At 45.2% G+C, this 24,307-nt stretch overlaps 1 protein-coding gene across 1 annotated transcript in view; it reads right to left on the bottom strand.

Annotated features, from left to right (window-relative positions):
• col6a3 (collagen, type VI, alpha 3) overlaps positions 1–24,307 on the bottom strand; it is a 69,713-nt gene that overhangs the window by 33,485 nt on the left and 11,921 nt on the right. The window contains exon 5 of the mRNA XM_061088711.1: positions 23,675–24,268. Coding sequence (XP_060944694.1) covers positions 23,675–24,268 — 594 coding nt within the window. The remainder of the gene's footprint in view (positions 1–23,674; positions 24,269–24,307) is intronic.

The raw sequence follows: 24,307 nt of genomic DNA on the forward strand, positions 1-24,307 counted from the left end.
AACCACTTCCTCCACAGAGGACTGAAGCTGCTGTTGGACACTGGGAAGGTCAGTGAATTCAGACACAGACAGAGCGTAACTTGGATCGTGGGCTATCTTCCGCAGTTCTGTGCTATTAGAGCTCCTGGTTCCAATGGCAAAGATCAAGACACCCATCTTTTTCAGAGCAGAGGCTGGTGCATCAACACTGTCAAAAGACCTTCCACCACTTAGCAATATTAGCACCTGTGGAACTCCTTCCACGCGCCTGCTTCCTGCAGAGGCTGTGAAGACATTATCCCTCAAATACTGGAGGGCTGCTCCAGTGTTGAGGGGTCTTCCACCTTTGTGTTTCAAACCTCTGAGGGTGTCAAAGATCTCGCCCTTTGTCGTGTATGTGTTCAGATAGAACTGGACGGCTGGATCTCTGCTGTACTGAACCACTGAGACACGGTCTTTGTTGTCATCCACACTGAGTGTCTCCACTACTCTTTGGACAAAGTCTCTCATAGCTGGGAATCCAGTTCTAGTACCATCAGATCCGTCCAGCAAGAACACAAAATCTCTTCCCTTTGGCTGTTTCTCCACTACGGAACATAAGAATTGGGACTTGTTAAGGTCATAGCGTAAAGGGTTGCCGTTTGAAAGTCTACCAATGAAAGCTAACCTCAACTTTTAGGACTGACTCTGTCAAAGTTTGCACAACTGTCATATCAAAGTGGCACTGGCTGACCTGGAGTAGGTGAAATGCACTCTAACATGGTTCAATTTGCCTCCTACACTGATCTTGGAATGTAAAATTTGTTCAATTTCTTACCGGTTACTGCTGGTGTCACGGGCGTGGCCCTCACTAGCACTGTGCTCATTACAGAGGAGAGCTGTTCTTGGACACTGGGGAGCTCAGTGAACTCAGTCACTGATAGAGCGAGACTAGGGTCAGAGGATATCTTCTGCAGCTCATTAATGTCAGAGCTGCTTGTTCCAATGCCAATTACAAAGACACCCTGCTGTTTGAGAGCAGACGCTGGGGTATCTACATTGTCAAAAGACTTTCCACCATTTAGCAGGATCAACATTTGTGGAACACCTTGCTGGCGCCTACTCCCAGAGGAGCTTGTAAAGACGTTGTCCCTGACGTACTGGAGGGCTGCCCCGGTGTTGAGGGGTCTGCCTCCTCTGTGTCTCAGCCCCCTGACCGAATCCACAATATCCTCTCTCGTGGTGTATGTGTTTAGATAGAAATGGACCTCTGCATCTCTGCTGTACTGGACCACAGAGACACGGTCTTTGTTTTCTCCCACATTCAGTTTCTCCACCACTCTCTCAACAAAATCACGCATGGTAGTGAAGCCATTCCTTGTGCCATCAGAATCATCCAGAAGGAATACGATATCCTTTTTGGCACTGTCAACTGAAAACAGGTAGAACGGGAAGAAATTTAAAACTTTGCAAAGTGAAACAAGTCGGGTAGTCCTTCAGGCAAGAGGCTGTGTTAGTTAACATACCAAATACAGTTGGTGTCTCTGGGGTGACGTCAATAACCACTTCCTCCACAGAGGACTGAAGCTGCTGTTGGACACTGGGAAGGTCAGTGAATTCAGACACAGACAGAGCGTAACTTGGATCGTGGGCTATCTTCCGCAGTTCTGTGCTATTAGAGCTCCTGGTTCCAATGGCAAAGATCAAGACACCCATCTTTTTCAGAGCAGAGGCTGGTGCATCAACACTGTCAAAAGACCTTCCACCACTTAGCAATATTAGCACCTGTGGAACTCCTTCCACGCGCCTGCTTCCTGCAGAGGCTGTGAAGACATTATCCCTCAAATACTGGAGGGCTGCTCCAGTGTTGAGGGGTCTTCCACCTTTGTGTTTCAAACCTCTGAGGGTGTCAAAGATCTCGCCCTTTGTCGTGTATGTGTTCAGATAGAACTGGACGGCTGGATCTCTGCTGTACTGAACCACTGAGACACGGTCTTTGTTGTCATCCACACTGAGTGTCTCCACTACTCTTTGGACAAAGTCTCTCATAGCTGGGAATCCAGTTCTAGTACCATCAGATCCGTCCAGCAAGAACACAAAATCTCTTCCCTTTGGCTGTTTCTCCACTACGGAACATAAGAATTGGGACATGTTAAGGTCATAGCGTAAAGGGTTGCCGTTTGAAAGTCTACCAATGAAAGCTAACCTCAACTTTTAGGACTGACTCTGTCAAAGTTTGCACAACTGTCATATCAAAGTGGCACTGGCTGACCTTGAGTAGGTGAAATGCACTCTAACATGGTTCAATTTGCCTCCTACACTGATCTTGAAATGTAAAATTTGTTCAATTTCTTACCGGTTACTGCTGGTGTCACGGGCGTGGCCCTCACTAGCACTGTGCTCATTACAGAGGAGAGCTGTTCTTGGACACTGGGGAGCTCAGTGAACTCAGTCACTGATAGAGCGAGACTAGGGTCAGAGGATATCTTCTGCAGCTCATTAATGTCAGAGCTGCTTGTTCCAATGCCAATTACAAAGACACCCTGCTGTTTGAGAGCAGACGCTGGGGTATCTACATTGTCAAAAGACTTTCCACCATTTAGCAGGATCAACATTTGTGGAACACCTTGCTGGCGCCTACTCCCAGAGGAGCTTGTAAAGACGTTGTCATTGACGTACTGGAGGGCTGCCCCGGTGTTGAGGGGTCTGCCTCCTCTGTGTCTCAGCCCCCTGACCGAATCCACAATATCCTCTCTCGTGGTGTATGTGTTTAGATAGAAATGGACCTCTGCATCTCTGCTGTACTGGACCACAGAGACACGGTCTTTGTTTTCTCCCACATTCAGTTTCTCCACCACTCTCTCAACAAAATCACGCATGGCAGTGAAGCCATTCCTTGTGCCATCAGAATCATCCAGAAGGAATACGATATCCTTTTTGGCACTGTCAACTGAAAACAGGTAGAACGGGAAGAAATTTAAAACTTTGCAAAGTGAAACAAGTCGGGTAGTCCTTCAGGCAAGAGGCTGTGTTAGTTAACATACCAAGTACAGTTGGTGTCTCTGGGGTGACGTCAATAACCACTTCCTCCACAGAGGACTGAAGCTGCTGTTGGACACTGGGAAGGTCAGTGAATTCAGACACAGACAGAGCGTAACTTGGATCGTGGGCTATCTTCCGCAGTTCTGTGCTATTAGAGCTCCTGGTTCCAATGGCAAAGATCAAGACACCCATCTTTTTCAGAGCAGAGGCTGGTGCATCAACACTGTCAAAAGACCTTCCACCACTTAGCAATATTAGCACCTGTGGAACTCCTTCCACGCGCCTGCTTCCTGCAGAGGCTGTGAAGACATTATCCCTCAAATACTGGAGGGCTGCTCCAGTGTTGAGGGGTCTTCCACCTTTGTGTTTCAAACCTCTGAGGGTGTCAAAGATCTCGCCCTTTGTCGTGTATGTGTTCAGATAGAACTGGACGGCTGGATCTCTGCTGTACTGAACCACTGAGACACGGTCTTTGTTGTCATCCACACTGAGTGTCTCCACTACTCTTTGGACAAAGTCTCTCATAGCTGGGAATCCAGTTCTAGTACCATCAGATCCGTCCAGCAAGAACACAAAATCTCTTCCCTTTGGCTGTTTCTCCACTACGGAACATAAGAATTGGGACTTGTTAAGGTCATAGCGTAAAGGGTTGCCGTTTGAAAGTCTACCAATGAAAGCTAACCTCAACTTTTAGGACTGACTCTGTCAAAGTTTGCACAACTGTCATATCAAAGTGGCACTGGCTGACCTGGAGTAGGTGAAATGCACTCTAACATGGTTCAATTTGCCTCCTACACTGATCTTGGAATGTAAAATTTGTTCAATTTCTTACCGGTTACTGCTGGTGTCACGGGCGTGGCCCTCACTAGCACTGTGCTCATTACAGAGGAGAGCTGTTCTTGGACACTGGGGAGCTCAGTGAACTCACTCACTGATAGAGCGAGACTAGGGTCAGAGGATATCTTCTGCAGCTCATTAATGTCAGAGCTGCTTGTTCCAATGCCAATTACAAAGACACCCTGCTGTTTGAGAGCAGACGCTGGGGTATCTACATTGTCAAAAGACTTTCCACCATTTAGCAGGATCAACATTTGTGGAACACCTTGCTGGCGCCTACTCCCAGAGGAGCTTGTAAAGACGTTGTCCCTGACGTACTGGAGGGCTGCCCCGGTGTTGAGGGGTCTGCCTCCTCTGTGTCTCATCCCCCTGACCGAATCCACAATATCCTCTCTCGTGGTGTATGTGTTTAGATAGAAATGGACCTCTGCATCTCTGCTGTACTGGACCACAGAGACACGGTCTTTGTTTTCTCCCACATTCAGTTTCTCCACCACTCTCTCAACAAAATCACGCATGGCAGTGAAGCCATTCCTTGTGCCATCAGAATCATCCAGAAGGAATACGATATCCTTTTTGGCACTGTCAACTGAAAACAGGTAGAACGGGAAGAAATTTAAAACTTTGCAAGGTGAAACAAGTCGGGTAGCCCTTCAGGCAAGAGGCTGTGTTAGTTAACATACCAAGTACAGTTGGTGTCTCTGGGGTGACGTCAATAACCACTTCCTCCACAGAGGACTGAAGCTGCTGTTGGACACTGGGAAGGTCAGTGAATTCAGACACAGACAGAGCGTAACTTGGATCGTGGGCTATCTTCCGCAGTTCTGTGCTATTAGAGCTCCTGGTTCCAATGGCAAAGATCAAGACACCCATCTTTTTCAGAGCAGAGGCTGGTGCATCAACACTGTCAAAAGACCTTCCACCACTTAGCAATATTAGCACCTGTGGAACTCCTTCCACGCGCCTGCTTCCTGCAGAGGCTGTGAAGACATTATCCCTCAAATACTGGAGGGCTGCTCCAGTGTTGAGGGGTCTTCCACCTTTGTGTTTCAAACCTTTGAGGGTGTCAAAGATCTCGCCCTTTGTCGTGTATGTGTTCAGATAGAACTGGACGGCTGGATCTCTGCTGTACTGAACCACTGAGACACGGTCTTTGTTGTCATCCACACTGAGTGTCTCCACTACTCTTTGGACAAAGTCTCTCATAGCTGGGAATCCAGTTCTAGTACCATCAGATCCGTCCAGCAAGAACACAAAATCTCTTCCCTTTGGCTGTTTCTCCACTACGGAACATAAGAATTGGGACATGTTAAGGTCATAGCGTAAAGAGTTGCCGTTTGAAAGTCTACCAATGAAAGCTAACCTCAACTTTTAGGACTGACTCTGTCAAAGTTTGCACAACTGTCATATCAAAGTGGCACTGGCTGACCTTGAGTAGGTGAAATGCACTCTAACATGGTTCAATTTGCCTCCTACACTGATCTTGGAATGTAAAATTTGTTCAATTTCTTACCGGTTACTGCTGGTGTCACGGGCGTGGCCCTCACTAGCACTGTGCTCATTACAGAGGAGAGCTGTTCTTGGACACTGGGGAGCTCAGTGAACTCACTCACTGATAGAGCGAGACTAGGGTCAGAGGATATCTTCTGCAGCTCATTAATGTCAGAGCTGCTTGTTCCAATGCCAATTACAAAGACACCCTGCTGTTTGAGAGCAGACGCTGGGGTATCTACATTGTCAAAAGACTTTCCACCATTTAGCAGGATCAACATTTGTGGAACACCTTGCTGGCGCCTACTCCCAGAGGAGCTTGTAAAGACGTTGTCCCTGACGTACTGGAGGGCTGCCCCAGTGTTGAGGGGTCTGCCTCCTCTGTGTCTCAGCCCCCTGACCGAATCCACAATATCCTCTCTCGTGGTGTATGTGTTTAGATAGAAATGGACCTCTGCATCTCTGCTGTACTGGACCACAGAGACACGGTCTTTGTTTTCTCCCACATTCAGTTTCTCCACCACTCTCTCAACAAAATCACGCATGGCAGTGAAGCCATTCCTTGTGCCATCAGAATCATCCAGAAGGAATACGATATCCTTTTTGGCACTGTCAACTGAAAACAGGTAGAACGGGAAGAAATTTAAAACTTTGCAAAGTGAAACAAGTCGGGTAGTCCTTCAGGCAAGAGGCTGTGTTAGTTAACATACCAAGTACAGTTGGTGTCTCTGGGGTGACGTCAATAACCACTTCCTCCACAGAGGACTGAAGCTGCTGTTGGACACTGGGAAGGTCAGTGAATTCAGACACAGACAGAGCGTAACTTGGATCGTGGGCTATCTTCCGCAGTTCTGTGCTATTAGAGCTCCTGGTTCCAATGGCAAAGATCAAGACACCCATCTTTTTCAGAGCAGAGGCTGGTGCATCAACACTGTCAAAAGACCTTCCACCACTTAGCAATATTAGCACCTGTGGAACTCCTTCCACGCGCCTGCTTCCTGCAGAGGCTGTGAAGACATTATCCCTCAAATACTGGAGGGCTGCTCCAGTGTTGAGGGGTCTTCCACCTTTGTGTTTCAAACCTCTGAGGGTGTCAAAGATCTCGCCCTTTGTCGTGTATGTGTTCAGATAGAACTGGACGGCTGGATCTCTGCTGTACTGAACCACTGAGACACGGTCTTTGTTGTCATCCACACTGAGTGTCTCCACTACTCTTTGGACAAAGTCTCTCATAGCTGGGAATCCAGTTCTAGTACCATCAGATCCGTCCAGCAAGAACACAAAATCTCTTCCCTTTGGCTGTTTCTCCACTACGGAACATAAGAATTGGGACATGTTAAGGTCATAGCGTAAAGGGTTGTCGTTTGAAAGTCTACCAATGAAAGCTAACCTCAACTTTTAGGACTGACTCTGTCAAAGTTTGCACAACTGTCATATCAAAGTGGCACTGGCTGACCTTGAGTAGGTGAAATGCACTCTAACATGGTTCAATTTGCCTCCTACACTAATCTTGGAATGTAAAATTTGTTCAATTTCTTACCGGTTACTGCTGGTGTCACGGGCGTGGCCCTCACTAGCACTGTGCTCATTACAGAGGAGAGCTGTTCTTGGACACTGGGGAGCTCAGTGAACTCATTCACTGATAGAGCGAGACTAGGGTCAGAGGATATCTTCTGCAGCTCATTAATGTCAGAGCTGCTTGTTCCAATGCCAATTACAAAGACACCCTGCTGTTTGAGAGCAGACGCTGGGGTATCTACATTGTCAAAAGACTTTCCACCATTTAGCAGGATCAACATTTGTGGAACACCTTGCTGGCGCCTACTCCCAGAGGAGCTTGTAAAGACGTTGTCCCTGACGTACTGGAGGGCTGCCCCGGTGTTGAGGGGTCTGCCTCCTCTGTGTCTCAGCCCCCTGACCGAATCCACTATATCCTCTCTCGTGGTGTATGTGTTTAGATAGAAATGGACCTCTGCATCTCTGCTGTACTGGACCACAGAGACACGGTCTTTGTTTTCTCCCACATTCAGTTTCTCCACCACTCTCTCAACAAAATCACGCATGGCAGTGAAGCCATTCCTTGTGCCATCAGAATCATCCAGAAGGAATACGATATCCTTTTTGGTACTGTCAACTGAAAACAGGTAGAACGGGAAGAAATTTAAAACTTTGCAAAGTGAAACAAGTCGGGTAGTCCTTCAGGCAAGAGGCTGTGTTAGTTAACATACCAAGTACAGTTGGTGTCTCTGGGGTGACGTCAATAACCACTTCCTCCACAGAGGACTGAAGCTGCTGTTGGACACTGGGAAGGTCAGTGAATTCAGACACAGACAGAGCGTAACTTGGATCGTGGGCTATCTTCCGCAGTTCTGTGCTATTAGAGCTCCTGGTTCCAATGGCAAAGATCAAGACACCCATCTTTTTCAGAGCAGAGGCTGGTGCATCAACACTGTCAAAAGACCTTCCACCACTTAGCAATATTAGCACCTGTGGAACTCCTTCCACGCGCCTGCTTCCTGCAGAGGCTGTGAAGACATTATCCCTCAAATACTGGAGGGCTGCTCCAGTGTTGAGGGGTCTTCCACCTTTGTGTTTCAAACCTCTGAGGGTGTCAAAGATCTCGCCCTTTGTCCTGTATGTGTTCAGATAGAACTGGACGGCTGGATCTCTGCTGTACTGAACCACTGAGACACGGTCTTTGTTGTCATCCACACTGAGTGTCTCCACTACTCTTTGGACAAAGTCTCTCATAGCTGGGAATCCAGTTCTAGTACCATCAGATCCGTCCAGCAAGAACACAAAATCTCTTCCCTTTGGCTGTTTCTCCACTATGGAACATAAGAATTGGGACATGTTAAGGTCATAGCGTAAAAGGTTGCCGATTAAAAGTCTACCAATGAAAGCTAACCTCAACTTTTAGGACTGACTCTGTCAAAGTTTGCACAACTGTCATATCAAAGTGGCACTGGCTGACCTTTAGTAGGTGAAATGCACTCTAACATGGTTCAATTTGCCTTCTACACTGATCTTGGAATGTAAAATTTGTTCAATTTCTTACCGGTTACTGCTGGTGTCACGGGCGTTGCTCTCACTAGCACTCTGCTCATTACAGAGGAGAGCTGTTCTTGGACACTGGGGAGCTCAGTGAACTCACTCACTGATAGAGCGAGACTAGGGTCAGAGGATATCTTCTGCAGCTCATTAATGTCAGAGCTGCTTGTTCCAATGCCAATTACAAAGACACCCTGCTGTTTGAGAGCAGACGCTGGGGTATCTACATTGTCAAAAGACTTTCCACCATTTAGCAGGATCAACATTTGTGGAACACCTTGCTGGCGCCTACTCCCAGAGGAGCTTGTAAAGACGTTGTCCCTGACGTACTGGAGGGCTGCCCCGGTGTTGAGGGGTCTGCCTCCTCTGTGTCTCATCCCCCTGACCGAATCCACAATATCCTCTCTCGTGGTGTATGTGTTTAGATAGAAATGGACCTCTGCATCTCTGCTGTACTGGACCACAGAGACACGGTCTTTGTTTTCTCCCACATTCAGTTTCTCCACCACTCTCTCAACAAAATCACGCATGGCAGTGAAGCCATTCCTTGTGCCATCAGAATCATCCAGAAGGAATACGATATCCTTTTTGGCACTGTCAACTGAAAACAGGTAGAACGGGAAGAAATTTAAAACTTTGCAAGGTGAAACAAGTCGGGTAGCCCTTCAGGCAAGAGGCTGTGTTAGTTAACATACCAAGTACAGTTGGTGTCTCTGGGGTGACGTCAATAACCACTTCCTCCACAGAGGACTGAAGCTGCTGTTGGACACTGGGAAGGTCAGTGAATTCAGACACAGACAGAGCGTAACTTGGATCGTGGGCTATCTTCCGCAGTTCTGTGCTATTAGAGCTCCTGGTTCCAATGGCAAAGATCAAGACACCCATCTTTTTCAGAGCAGAGGCTGGTGCATCAACACTGTCAAAAGACCTTCCACCACTTAGCAATATTAGCACCTGTGGAACTCCTTCCACGCGCCTGCTTCCTGCAGAGGCTGTGAAGACATTATCCCTCAAATACTGGAGGGCTGCTCCAGTGTTGAGGGGTCTTCCACCTTTGTGTTTCAAACCTCTGAGGGTGTCAAAGATCTCGCCCTTTGTCGTGTATGTGTTCAGATAGAACTGGACGGCTGGATCTCTGCTGTACTGAACCACTGAGACACGGTCTTTGTTGTCATCCACACTGAGTGTCTCCACTACTCTTTGGACAAAGTCTCTCATAGCTGGGAATCCAGTTCTAGTACCATCAGATCCATCCAGCAAGAACACAAAATCTCTTCCCTTTGGCTGTTTCTCCACTATGGAACATAAGAATTGGGACATGTTAAGGTCATAGCGTAAAAGGTTGCCGATTAAAAGTCTACCAATGAAAGCTAACCTCAACTTTTAGGACTGACTCTGTCAAAGTTTGCACAACTGTCATATCAAAGTGGCACTGGCTGACCTTTAGTAGGTGAAATGCACTCTAACATGGTTCAATTTGCCTTCTACACTGATCTTGGAATGTAAAATTTGTTCAATTTCTTACCGGTTACTGCTGGTGTCACGGGCGTTGCTCTCACTAGAACTCTGCTCATTACAGAGGAGAGCTGTTCTTGGACACTGGGGAGCTCAGTGAACTCAGTCACTGATAGAGCGAGACTAGGGTCAGAGGATATCTTCTGCAGCTCATTAATGTCAGAGCTGCTTGTTCCAATGCCAATTACAAAGACACCCTGCTGTTTGAGAGCAGACGCTGGGGTATCTACATTGTCAAAAGACTTTCCACCATTTAGCAGGATCAACATTTGTGGAACACCTTGCTGGCGCCTACTCCCAGAGGAGCTTGTAAAGACGTTGTCCCTGACGTACTGGAGGGCTGCCCCGGTGTTGAGGGGTCTGCCTCCTCTGTGTCTCATCCCCCTGACCGAATCCACAATATCCTCTCTCGTGGTGTATGTGTTTAGATAGAAATGGACCTCTGCATCTCTGCTGTACTGGACCACAGAGACACGGTCTTTGTTTTCTCCCACATTCAGTTTCTCCACCACTCTCTCAACAAAATCACGCATGGCAGTGAAGCCATTCCTTGTGCCATCAGAATCATCCAGAAGGAATACGATATCCTTTTTGGCACTGTCAACTGAAAACAGGTAGAACGGGAAGAAATTTAAAACTTTGCAAGGTGAAACAAGTCGGGTAGCCCTTCAGGCAAGAGGCTGTGTTATTTAACATACCAAGTACAGTTGGTGTCTCTGGGGTGACGTCAATAACCACTTCCTCCACAGAGGACTGAAGCTGCTGTTGGACACTGGGAAGGTCAGTGAATTCAGACACAGACAGAGCGTAACTTGGATCGTGGGCTATCTTCCGCAGTTCTGTGCTATTAGAGCTCCTGGTTCCAATGGCAAAGATCAAGACACCCATCTTTTTCAGAGCAGAGGCTGGTGCATCAACACTGTCAAAAGACCTTCCACCACTTAGCAATATTAGCACCTGTGGAACTCCTTCCACGCGCCTGCTTCCTGCAGAGGCTGTGAAGACATTATCCCTCAAATACTGGAGGGCTGCTCCAGTGTTGAGGGGTCTTCCACCTTTGTGTTTCAAACCTCTGAGGGTGTCAAAGATCTCGCCCTTTGTCGTGTATGTGTTCAGATAGAACTGGACGGCTGGATCTCTGCTGTACTGAACCACTGAGACACGGTCTTTGTTGTCATCCACACTGAGTGTCTCCACTACTCTTTGGACAAAGTCTCTCATAGCTGGGAATCCAGTTCTAGTACCATCAGATCCGTCCAGCAAGAACACAAAATCTCTTCCCTTTGGCTGTTTCTCCACTATGGAACATAAGAATTGGGACATGTTAAGGTCATAGCGTAAAAGGTTGCCGTTTGAAAGTCTACCAATGAAAGCTAACCTCAACTTTTAGGACTGACTCTGTCCAAGTTTGCACAACTGTCATATCAAAGTGGCACTGACTGACCTTAAGTAGGTGAAATGCACTCTAACATGGTTCAATTTGCCTCCTACACTGATCTTGGAATGTAAAATTTGTTCAATTTCTTACCGGTTACTGCTGGTGTCACGGGCGTGGCCCTCACTAGCACTGTGCTCATTACAGAGGAGAGCTGTTCTTGGACACTGGGGAGCTCAGTGAACTCAGTCACTGATAGAGCGAGACTAGGGTCAGAGGATATCTTCTGCAGCTCATTAATGTCAGAGCTGCTTGTTCCAATGCCAATAACAAAGACACCCTGCTGTTTGAGAGCAGACGCTGGGGTATCTACATTGTCAAAAGACTTTCCACCATTTAGCAGGATCAACATTTGTGGAACACCTTGCTGGCGCCTACTCCCAGAGGAGCTTGTAAAGACGTTGTCCCTGACGTACTGGAGGGCTGCCCCGGTGTTGAGGGGTCTGCCTCCTCTGTGTCTCAGCCCCCTGACCGAATCCACAATATCCTCTCTCGTGGTGTATGTGTTTAGATAGAAATGGACCTCTGCATCTCTGCTGTACTGGACCACAGAGACACGGTCTTTGTTTTCTCCCACATTCAGTTTCTCCACCACTCTCTCAACAAAATCACGCATGGCAGTGAAGCCATTCCTTGTGCCATCAGAATCATCCAGAAGGAATACGATATCCTTTTTGGCACTGTCAACTGAAAACAGGTAGAACGGGAAGAAATTTAAAACTTTGCAAGGTGAAACAAGTCGGGTAGCCCTTCAGGCAAGAGGCTGTGTTAGTTAACATACCAAGTACAGTTGGTGTCTCTGGGGTGACGTCAATAACCACTTCCTCCACAGAGGACTGAAGCTGCTGTTGGACACTGGGAAGGTCAGTGAATTCAGACACAGACAGAGCGTAACTTGGATCGTGGGCTATCTTCCGCAGTTCTGTGCTATTAGAGCTCCTGGTTCCAATGGCAAAGATCAAGACACCCATCTTTTTCAGAGCAGAGGCTGGTGCATCAACACTGTCAAAAGACCTTCCACCACTTAGCAATATTAGCACCTGTGGAACTCCTTCCACGCGCCTGCTTCCTGCAGAGGCTGTGAAGACATTATCCCTCAAATACTGGAGGGCTGCTCCAGTGTTGAGGGGTCTTCCACCTTTGTGTTTCAAACCTCTGAGGGTGTCAAAGATCTCGCCCTTTGTCCTGTATGTGTTCAGATAGAACTGGACGGCTGGATCTCTGCTGTACTGAACCACTGAGACACGGTCTTTGTTGTCATCCACACTGAGTGTCTCCACTACTCTTTGGACAAAGTCTCTCATAGCTGGGAATCCAGTTCTAGTACCATCAGATCCGTCCAGCAAGAACACAAAATCTCTTCCCTTTGGCTGTTTCTCCACTACGGAACATAAGAATTGGGACATGTTAAGGTCATAGCGTAAAGGGTTGCCGTTTGAAAGTCTACCAATGAAAGCTAACCTCAACTTTTAGGACTGACTCTGTCAAAGTTTGCACAACTGTCATATCAAAGTGGCACTGGCTGACCTTAAGTAGGTGAAATGCACTCTAACATGGTAAAATTTGTTCAATTTCTTACCGGTTACTGCTGGTGTCACGGGCGTGGCCCTCACTAGCACTGTGCTCATTACAGAGGAGAGCTGTTCTTGGACACTGGGGAGCTCAGTGAACTCAGTCACTGATAGAGCGAGACTAGGGTCAGAGGATATCTTCTGCAGCTCATTAATGTCAGAGCTGCTTGTTCCAATGCCAATTACAAAGACACCCTGCTGTTTGAGAGCAGACGCTGGGGTATCTACATTGTCAAAAGACTTTCCACCATTTAGCAGGATCAACATTTGTGGAACACCTTGCTGGCGCCTACTCCCAGAGGAGCTTGTAAAGACGTTGTCCCTGACGTACTGGAGGGCTGCCCCGGTGTTGAGGGGTCTGCCTCCTCTGTGTCTCATCCCCCTGACCGAATCCACAATATCCTCTCTCGTGGTGTATGTGTTTAGATAGAAATGGACCTCTGCATCTCTGCTGTACTGGACCACAGAGACACGGTCTTTGTTTTCTCCCACATTCAGTTTCTCCACCACTCTCTCAACAAAATCACGCATGGCAGTGAAGCCATTCCTTGTGCCATCAGAATCATCCAGAAGGAATACGATATCCTTTTTGGCACTGTCAACTGAAAACAGGTAGAACGGGAAGAAATTTAAAACTTTGCAAGGTGAAACAAGTCGGGTAGCCCTTCAGGCAAGAGGCTGTGTTAGTTAACATACCAAGTACAGTTGGTGTCTCTGGGGTGACGTCAATAACCACTTCCTCCACAGAGGACTGAAGCTGCTGTTGGACACTGGGAAGGTCAGTGAATTCAGACACAGACAGAGCGTAACTTGGATCGTGGGCTATCTTCCGCAGTTCTGTGCTATTAGAGCTCCTGGTTCCAATGGCAAAGATCAAGACACCCATCTTTTTCAGAGCAGAGGCTGGTGCATCAACACTGTCAAAAGACCTTCCACCACTTAGCAATATTAGCACCTGTGGAACTCCTTCCACGCGCCTGCTTCCTGCAGAGGCTGTGAAGACATTATCCCTCAAATACTGGAGGGCTGCTCCAGTGTTGAGGGGTCTTCCACCTTTGTGTTTCAAACCTCTGAGGGTGTCAAAGATCTCGCCCTTTGTCGTGTATGTGTTCAGATAGAACTGGACGGCTGGATCTCTGCTGTACTGAACCACTGAGACACGGTCTTTGTTGTCATCCACACTGAGTGTCTCCACTACTCTTTGGACAAAGTCTCTCATAGCTGGGAATCCAGTTCTAGTACCATCAGATCCGTCCAGCAAGAACACAAAATCTCTTCCCTTTGGCTGTTTCTCCACTATGGAACATAAGAATTGGGACATGTTAAGGTCATAGCGTAAAAGGTTGCCGATTAAAAGTCTACCAATGAAAGCTAACCTCAACTTTTAGGACTGACTCTGTCAAAGTTTGCACAACTGTCATATCAAAGTGGCACTGGCTGACCTTTAGTAGGTGAAATGCACTCTAACATGGTTCAATTTGCCTTCTACACTGATCTTGGAATGTAAAATTTGTTCAATTTCTTACCGGTTACTGCTGGTGTCACGGGCGTTGCTCTCACTAGAACTCTGCTCATTACAGAGGAGAGCTGTTCTTGGACACTGGGGAGCTCAGTGAACTCAGTCACTGATAGAGCGAGACTAGGGTCAGAGGATATCTTCTGCAGCTCATTAATGTCAGAGCTGCTTGTTCCAATGCCAATTACAAAGACACCCTGCTGTTTGAGAGCAGACGCTGGGGTATCTACATTGTCAAAAGACTTTCCACCATTTAGCAGGATCAACATTTGTGGAACACCTTGCTGGCGCCTACTCCCAGAGGAGCTTGTAAAGACGTTGTCCCTGACGTACTGGAGGGCTGCCCCGGTGTTGAGGGGTCTGCCTCCTCTGTGTCTCATCCCCCTGACCGAATCCACAATATCCTCTCTCGTGGTGTATGTGTTTAGATAGAAATGGACCTCTGCATCTCTGCTGTACTGGACCACAGAGACACGGTCTTTGTTTTCTCCCACATTCAGTTTCTCCACCACTCTCTCAACAAAATCACGCATGGCAGTGAAGCCATTCCTTGTGCCATCAGAATCATCCAGAAGGAATACGATATCCTTTTTGGCACTGTCAACTGAAAACAGGTAGAACGGGAAGAAATTTAAAACTTTGCAAGGTGAAACAAGTCGGGTAGCCCTTCAGGCAAGAGGCTGTGTTAGTTAACATACCAAGTACAGTTGGTGTCTCTGGGGTGACGTCAATAACCACTTCCTCCACAGAGGACTGAAGCTGCTGTTGGACACTGGGAAGGTCAGTGAATTCAGACACAGACAGAGCGTAACTTGGATCGTGGGCTATCTTCCGCAGTTCTGTGCTATTAGAGCTCCTGGTTCCAATGGCAAAGATCAAGACACCCATCTTTTTCAGAGCAGAGGCTAGTGCATCAACACTGTCAAAAGACCTTCCACCACTTAGCAATATTAGCACCTGTGGAACTCCTTCCACGCGCCTGCTTCCTGCAGAGGCTGTGAAGACATTATCCCTCAAATACTGGAGGGCTGCTCCAGTGTTGAGGGGTCTTCCACCTTTGTGTTTCAAACCTCTGAGGGTGTCAAAGATCTCGCCCTTTGTCCTGTATGTGTTCAGATAGAACTGGACGGCTGGATCTCTGCTGTACTGAACCACTGAGACACGGTCTTTGTTGTCATCCACACTGAGTGTCTCCACTACTCTTTGGACAAAGTCTCTCATAGCTGGGAATCCAGTTCTAGTACCATCAGATCCGTCCAGCAAGAACACAAAATCTCTTCCCTTTGGCTGTTTCTCCACTATGGAACATAAGAATTGGGACATGTTAAGGTCATAGCGTAAAAGGTTGCCGTTTGAAAGTCTACCAATGAAAGCTAACCTCAACTTTTAGGACTGACTCTGTCCAAGTTTGCACAACTGTCATATCAAAGTGGCACTGACTGACCTTAAGTAGGTGAAATGCACTCTAACATGGTTCAATTTGCCTCCTACACTGATCTTGGAATGTAAAATTTGTTCAATTTCTTACCGGTTACTGCTGGTGTCACGGGCGTGGCCCTCACTAGCACTGTGCTCATTACAGAGGAGAGCTGTTCTTGGACACTGGGGAGCTCAGTGAACTCAGTCACTGATAGAGCGAGACTAGGGTCAGAGGATATCTTCTGAAGCTCATTAATGTCAGAGCTGCTTGTTCCAATGCCAATTACAAAGACACCCTGCTGTTTGAGAGCAGAGGCTGGGGTATCTACATTGTCAAAAGACCTTCCACCATTTAGCAATATTAGCACCTGTGGAACTCCTTCCAGGCGCCTGCTTCCGGCAGAGGTCGTGAAAACATTATCCCTTAAATACTGGAGGGCTGCTCCAGTGTTGAGGGGTCTTCCGCCTTTGTGTGATAGCCTTCTGACAGCTGTAAGAACATCTTCCCTCCTCATGAATGAATTCAAAAAGAATTCTGATCGAGTCAAATTGCTGAACTGAATCACAGCAACTCTGTCTTTCTTCAGTCCAATTTCAAATCTTTCAATAATGTTGTACAGAAAATCTTGAATGGCTGAAAATTCGTTTCTGGTTGAATCGGATCCATCCAAAAGAAAAACTATGTCTCTTCCTTTGCCATCACTTTGCACTGTCAATGAAAATAAATGGGATCGATGAAAATACAGTAGATTTAAAATCAACCATAGGTTTTTCATCTGAATGATTATTCAAATATTCTGACTTCTTACCTCCTTCAGTTTCCTCTTCAACTCCCACTTTATTAAGATGACTCATCAAATTTTGTTGTATTCGAGGGAGACTAACAAAGTCAGAAATTGAATAAGTATAATTTGGCTCAGAGGAAATTACTTGCAGTTCAGCTGAATTTGACATTCTTGATCCAACTGCGATAGTGACAATCCCTGCAGCCTTGAGCATACTTGCTGGGCCACGTGGGGAATCTCTAGATCTTCCACCAGCAAATACAATAAGTATTTGTTTTGCACCTTCATTACGTCGACTCCCTGCATTTGGAACAAAGACATTATCCCGTACAAACTGCAGTGCTTTTCCAATATACTGGGGCCTTCCACCTTTTGGTTTTAAGCTTGTCACATGCTTAAAAACCTCCTCTTTTGTATTGTAAGTATTAAAATTGAAATTGAGCTCAGGATTGTTGCTATATTGTACAACAGCGACTTTATCTCTTCCTTGGTCCAGGTCAAAGCTGTCAACCATTTTTGCAACAAATTCCCGTATAGCAGAGAATCTGCTCCTGACATCATCAGATCCATCAATGAGAAAGACAATGTCTCTAGTCATGCTGGACCTTGAACCTAGAAAACAATCACATGATTATGTAATCATATAATTTGCTGGAAATGGGATTTACTACTGAACTGAAACTTAGTTTGTATGGTTTACACACACATACATACACACATTGCATTTAATACGTATTGTCACTCACCTACACCAGTCCTGGATGTGCCTTTGTGAGATGCAATGGCTGAGAGCAACTGCTCACTCAAAAGAGGGAAGTCAGACTTCTCCTTGATAAAATACTGCTCCATTGAACTTTGTGCCAATTGATCCATCTCCTGTCTGTCTGCATTCGTTACCCAGACACTGAAAAGAACAATTCCAGCCTTTCTCAGTCTCTCCACTGGACCAAAGAGGTCGTCTTCTGACTTTCTACCTCTTAAGAGAACCAGTATCTGTGGGACTCCCTGCTGGGCTCTGCTTCCAGATGAAGCAGACATCACGTTGCTCTTCACATAATCAAGAGCTCCACCGGTGTTTGTGGTGACACCTCCCCTCAGTTTGACATTGCTTAAATGACTCATGATGTTGTCTTTCAGTGAGTATGTGTTCAGGTGGAAATCAGCAGTGGGCTCTGTGCTGTACTGAATCAAAGCAACTTGTACTTTGCTGGGACCAATTTCCAATGGCTTTACAAAATCTCTGACAAAATCCAAAATTGGTTTTTCACTTGCTCGCATTTCATCAGAACTCTCCAGGAGAAAAACAATATCTGCACTTTGAAGCACTAATTTTGCAATTGTGGAAGTGTCTGAAATGGATACAAACAAACATTTTACAACACTACATCTTTACTGTTGAAAGAAACCTTTTTAACACGCCTGTGATGTATAATAATACAACTTTTAGGTTCACATCTCTAAAATGTTAAAGCGCAATTTAATAGTTCCACGTCTTACCAATAACGGTTGGGAATTCAGTCGTTTCTTGAGTGCCCCTCAATGTTGCTTCCACAGATGAATGTATGCTTTGCAGGTTGTTAAAGTTTGTCACAGGGAAATAATGTGCTGGTGTGAAAGAGATGGTTTGCATTTCCAATGTATCAGAATTCTTTGTTCCAAAACTAAAAGTCTTTATTCCATTTTCTTTGAGTGACTGTGCTGGTCCTCTGACATCATCCCCTGATCGCCCACCACTGAACACATACAGGTACTGAGGGACTGATTCTGCATGTCTACCTCCGACTGAAGCAGCAAAGACGTTGTCTCTGACAAAAGCCAGTGCTTTGCCAATATTGAGGGGTCGTCCCAACTTGTGCGTCATTGTCCGAATGGAACTGAGCACATCATTCTTGGATGCATAGGAGTTCAAGTAGAAATTGGCTGTGGCATCACGGCTGTATTGTACAAAAGCCACTTGGTCTCTGTTCTCACCTAGATTTAAACTTTCAACAGTTTTTTCTACAAAAGCTCGAATCTCTTCAAAGCCATTTCGTGAGTCATATGATCCATCAACAAGAAACACAACATCATTTTTCTTGGAATCTGCAACAAAGATGACAAATGTGGAAACAGAAGCAATGTGAATTCTGCATGTAACAGGGAAGCAGCTCCGATTACAGTCAACTATGATTCCTCTTTTAATTTTATTTACTAAACAATGTTTTAAGTGATAAGGTAGAAACTGTTAATCTTACCAAAACCCTTAGCCGGAGCAGTTTGCTCCTCCGTATGGGGGGAAGCCTCCTTTAACAATGATACCATATCCTGTGCAGCAGAAGGAAGTTCCTCATAACCAGTGACAGAGAGTGAGTACTTGGGTTCATGAGATATTGTCTGAAGCTCTAGGGTGTCTGCATTGGTTGTTCCAATGGTAATTGGGATGACACCAATCTCTCTCAGCATTCTCACTGACGTTCTTATGTCATCTCCAGATCTTCCACCACTCACAAGTATGAGTATCTGTGGAACTCCCTCCAGGAGTCTACTTCCTGACTCTGGAGTAAAGACATGTTCTCTCACATACTCCAGAGCTGCTCCAATGTTGTGAGGAGAACCACCTTTATGATTTAGACGTCTTACTGCATCAAGCACATCCTCCTCTGCTGAGTAATGTCTCAGGTCAAAATTCATTTCTGCTGTGTTACTGTACTGAACCACAGCCACACGATCTTTGTTTGCGTCAACGTTTAGGTCTGTCACCACTCTCTGCACAAAGTCTTTAATATCCTGGAACCTTTGCTGAGAATCATCAGAACCATCAAGCAAAAATACAACATCTCTTCTGTTGGGATCTGTAATCACAGGAGCATTTAAAGAAACCGGTTGATGATCAAATTTGTGATGAAAAGTGCTTTATTCCTGCAAATGTTTAATATTCCTGCATCTATAACTGTCTCTATGAGCCTATAACAGTTCTACTGGTCAATCTACAAAGTTTGGTTTGTGTAGCTACTTCTAATGAAATGGTCCAAAAAGGTAAATCTCAAGAATATGTTGTTGTGAGAAGCAAAGCCCAGTAATAATGCTGTGTTTCTGCAGGAATTGATTAAAAAACAACCTTTTACTGCAAAAGAAGCTAATCTTGTTTTCTTTTGTCTAAATAAACTGAAATGTTTTGTTCCCACAGTTCAAGTTCACTTCACACTCCAATCTGTTTGTGATCTGATGGCCAATGGATCCAACAGCCGCAAATAGGTACAAGTCCGTAACTGTCTGTAAAAATGAATGATCTACATCAGTCGACAATGCACGGTGCATGCTGTGCCTTGTCTTGTCTTACCATGTGATCCTGGTGTGAGAGCAGGAGGTTCACCCGTCTTGGTGGCAGCAAATATTTTTTGTTCAATTCCTAAAAGATCACTGGAATCTGCTGCAAAGAAAGCCCGACCGGACTCCTGTGAAATAGTCTGAATGTCAAGGATATCTGCATTCTTTGTTCCGACCACATACACCATCACGCCAATTCCTTTCAACTTTTCTACCGCATTTCTGACATCATCACTGGAGCGTCCACCAGTGAAGAGAACCAATATCTGAGGAACACCCTGTTGATGTCGACTTCCAGAAGAGGCTGTGAAAACATGATCCTTGACATACTGGAGGGCTGCACCAGTATTGAGGGGTTTGCCTCCTTTATGCCTCAGACTTTGCACTTTCGCCACAACATTTTGCTGAGTTGTGTACGTGTTCAGAAGAAATTCAACAGAAGGTTCCCTGCTGTATTGCACGACTGAGACACGGTCGTTGCTCTCGTCCACATTGATTTTCTCTACCATCCTCTCAACAAAGCCAAGCATTGGCTGAAATTCATTTTGCATTTCATCTGAAGAATCCAGTAAGAATACAATATCACGCTGAATGGATTCATTTTGGTCTGTAGATCCTTTCACAAACACAAAGATAATACTCAGTTAGTTTCACATAATGTTATGATAGATAGATAGATAGATAGATAGAAAGATAGATAGATAGATAGATAGATAGATAGATAGATAGATAGATAGATAGATAGATAGATAGATAGATAGATAGATAGATAGATAGATAGATAGATAGATAGATAGATAGATAGATAGATAGATAGATAGATAGATAGATAGATAGATAGATAGATAGATAGATAGATAGATAGATAGATAGATGGTCTTACCTAATACATTATGTGATTTGAGTCTTGGCTGCTGTCGAGGCACCCTTTTCACAAATGACACAAGTTGTTGATTGACGCTCCCAATATCATCAAATTGAGGCACAGAAAAAGCATAGGAAGGATTATGTGCAATCACTTGGAGCTCCAGTATGTCTGCATTTCTTGTGCCAATACAGAAAGGAACAATTTGTTCCTGTTTTAGAGCCACAGCTGCACTTGCAACATCATCTCGAGATCTTCCGCCAGTCAGCAGAATCAATATCTGAGGGACACCTTCCAGATGCCGACTCCCGGAGGAGTCAGTAAAAGCATTTTTTCTCACATACTCTAGAGCTGCGCCTGTGTTGAGCGGATTCCCTCCTTTGTGGGTCAACTCATGGAGAGCATTGAGGACATCTTCTTTTTCCATGTAAGTGTTTAAATTGAAATGTGTCCGTGGATCGCTGCTATACTGGATCAAAGAAACACGATCTTTGTTCTCACCAATACTGAGTGTTTCTACCACTCTTTGCACAGCAGTTTTCATTGCTGGCAAATCTCTCTGTGTGGCTTCTGACCCATCCAATAGAAAGACTATGTCTCTCTGTGGGGACTCTAATTCAACTAGAAAAGAACAGGAAAACCTTATTTAATAACCAGACAATCAGCAGTGTTGCAATAATTACACTTTAGAAGGTTGGTCAAGACAGAGTAATTGTAATGCAAACGAATTATTGCAAGCAAGGTGTTAGATGCCAGAAGAAAAGAAAAGAAACTTTGAGGAAAACTACAAGACGCATATTCCTCTTTCACAAATGAAAGATGGAGAAAGCTGATAAAAAACGATTTCAGTGTTCTGAAATTCTTAGTATTCATCAATGATGTCATTATCATTGGCTCAAGTAAGAGCTTAAGAATAGTTGAAAGAAATGACATTTGATATGTGGCTGTCCCAAAAGACTCCACAATATATAAAGAAAAAGGATGATAGCCGCAAAACAAAAAGCATCATCAGCGAGTGGAGATAGTTTGAGGAACATGAAACTGATTGACTGGTGTTCATCAGAGAAGGATGCAGTTTCATTTCAGTTCAAACTATGAACGACCTTAGGAAGGCGGGAGTATGATCCAACCACGAATCAGGGACACTTCTTACCTACAACAGTAGGAGGCTCAATTGGTATTTTCGACTGGAGAAATGCAGCAATCTCCGGCTGAATGGACAAAAGTTCACCAAAGACAGGCAGGTTGAAAAGGAATCTGGATGAGAAGGCAATTCTTTGGAGCTCCTGTTGTTTAGCATCTTTCATTCCAATTGCAAAAGATAGAACACCAGTTTGTTTTAGGTCTGATGCAGCTCTGGTCACATCATCATTGGATTTGCCTCCAGTAAGTAAAAACAGAATCTGAGGGACATCATCTAGTCTTCTACTCCCGGATGAATCAGTGAAAACATGGTCTCGCACAAACTGTAGAGCAGCCCCGGTGTTCCGAGGTCTTCCTCCTTTATGGCGAAGGCTTCTCACAGCATAGATGATGGCCTTTTTGGTTCTGTGAGTTTTTAAGTTGAAGTAAACTGTCGCGTTGTTGCTATACAATACAACTGCCACTCGAACCTTATCTCCATCAATGTCTAGCTCTTCGGCCATTCTTCTGATGAATTCTCGAAAAGCAGGAAGTCCATTTCTGGAGCCATCTGAACCATCAAGGAGAAACACTATGTCCCTCTTTTCGCTCCCTGCATCAACAAGATGATACATGTGTAGAAAGAAAGAAAGAATTCACGGACTGCACATTAAGGACATTTGTAGACTCATTCATGAGCATGAGAAGGTGAGAAGCTCAGACAAAAAGACAAAAACTGAGCTCCAAAAAGAGATGACCTGTAGAACTGCCAAAGAACCATCTTTTAATCAAAAAGATGTGTGACATGGCGATTTATCTTCAAAGGAACATTAAAGCAAATAATTAGAAAGAAGTATAGAAGAGACTTGCAATCAGGAGATGTTGAGAGAATACTAATAATAATAAAAAAAACATTTCTCAAAAAATAATACATCTATAAATATCATGCAATTGAATGATGCACCAAATAAGTAATTATTCATCTTATCATCAATTAAAAGTAATATGTAGTAATACTGTTCTCTAATTTTAGGCATGAAATTGGATTCAAGGTGGAATCTTACCTACTAAATCCGAGATTCCAGTCTCGGTTTCCTGAGTTCCTTTGCTTATGTTGAGTGTAGCAAGGAGTTGTGATTGGATTGAGGGCAACTTGGAAAAACCAGTGACCTTGTATGTAAAACCAGGTTTGAAGGCAATTGTTTCCAGCTCTGAAAGACTGGCATCTCCCACTCCAACTCCCACTGACACAATTTCATGCTCTTTAAGAGCAAAGGCTGGGCCTCTTACATTATCAGTTGATGGTTTGCTACTCAGAAGAATTAACATTTGGGGAACTCCTTCCAGTCTTCTGCTGCCCCTGGAGGAAGTGAAGACACTGTGCCTCACAAACTGGAGAGCTTGCCCAATGTTAAGGCGCCTTCCACCCCTGTGCCTTAAATTTTCAATGGCATTTTGAATGTCAGTCTTTGTCTTGTGAGAATTTAGATAAAAGCTGACCTCGGGGTTATCAGCAAACTGAACAACAGAGACTCTGTCTTGGCCCTCGCTGACAGAGATGCTCTCCACTATGCTCTTAACAAAGAGTTTTATATCTGGGAATCCATCTCGTGTGTTATCAGAGCCATCCAGTAGGAACACAAAATCTCTTTTTACAGCATCACTTTTGTCTAAGACATAAATAAGAGACAGTTATCATGATACAGTACAAGACATCCATCAAAACAGCAACATGCAAATAGGAATCTAGATATGTCTTACCTTGCTGCAGGACAAGGGTAAGCTCTTCCCTGGGGAGGCTCACATAGTTATTGAGCTTTTGTGGTAGGGTGCTAAGCTCACTGAATTCCTTCACAGTGAAGGCAAAGGAAGGGTTGTGTGAAATGTCCTGAATCTGCCTTGGGTCTGCATCCTTGACACCAACACCAAATGGTACGATTCCCCCTGTCTTCAGTTCACCAGCAGGCTCCTTCACATTGTCCCTGGACCTGCCTCCAGTCAAAACGATTAGAAACTGAGGGACGTTTTGCTTAGCTCGGCTACCGTACGCCTCAGACATGATGGTGTCCTTCATGAATCTTAGAGCAGCGCCTGTGTTGAGACTTCGTCCACCAGTGGGTGCCATCGTGTTGACAGCTCTCATCACATCGTCTTTGGTTTGATAAGTGTTGAGGTAAAAACTAGCGGTTGGCCTCTCACTATGTTGAACCACTGAAATCCTTACCCTGTCTTGCGCAATGTCGAGTGGTTCAATTACTTTAATTATAAAATCCCGGACGTAGGCGAAGTCTGCTCGAACATTGTCTGAGCCGTCAATGAGGAAGGCAACATCCCTTTCCATTCCCGGAACAGTAACTACGGGAAAACAAAATTAACTGTTACCAAAGAAGCTTT

Source organism: Limanda limanda, chromosome 16 (assembly GCF_963576545.1).
Source record: "Limanda limanda chromosome 16, fLimLim1.1, whole genome shotgun sequence".
In the NCBI taxonomy this organism is placed as follows: Eukaryota; Metazoa; Chordata; class Actinopteri; order Pleuronectiformes; family Pleuronectidae; genus Limanda; species Limanda limanda.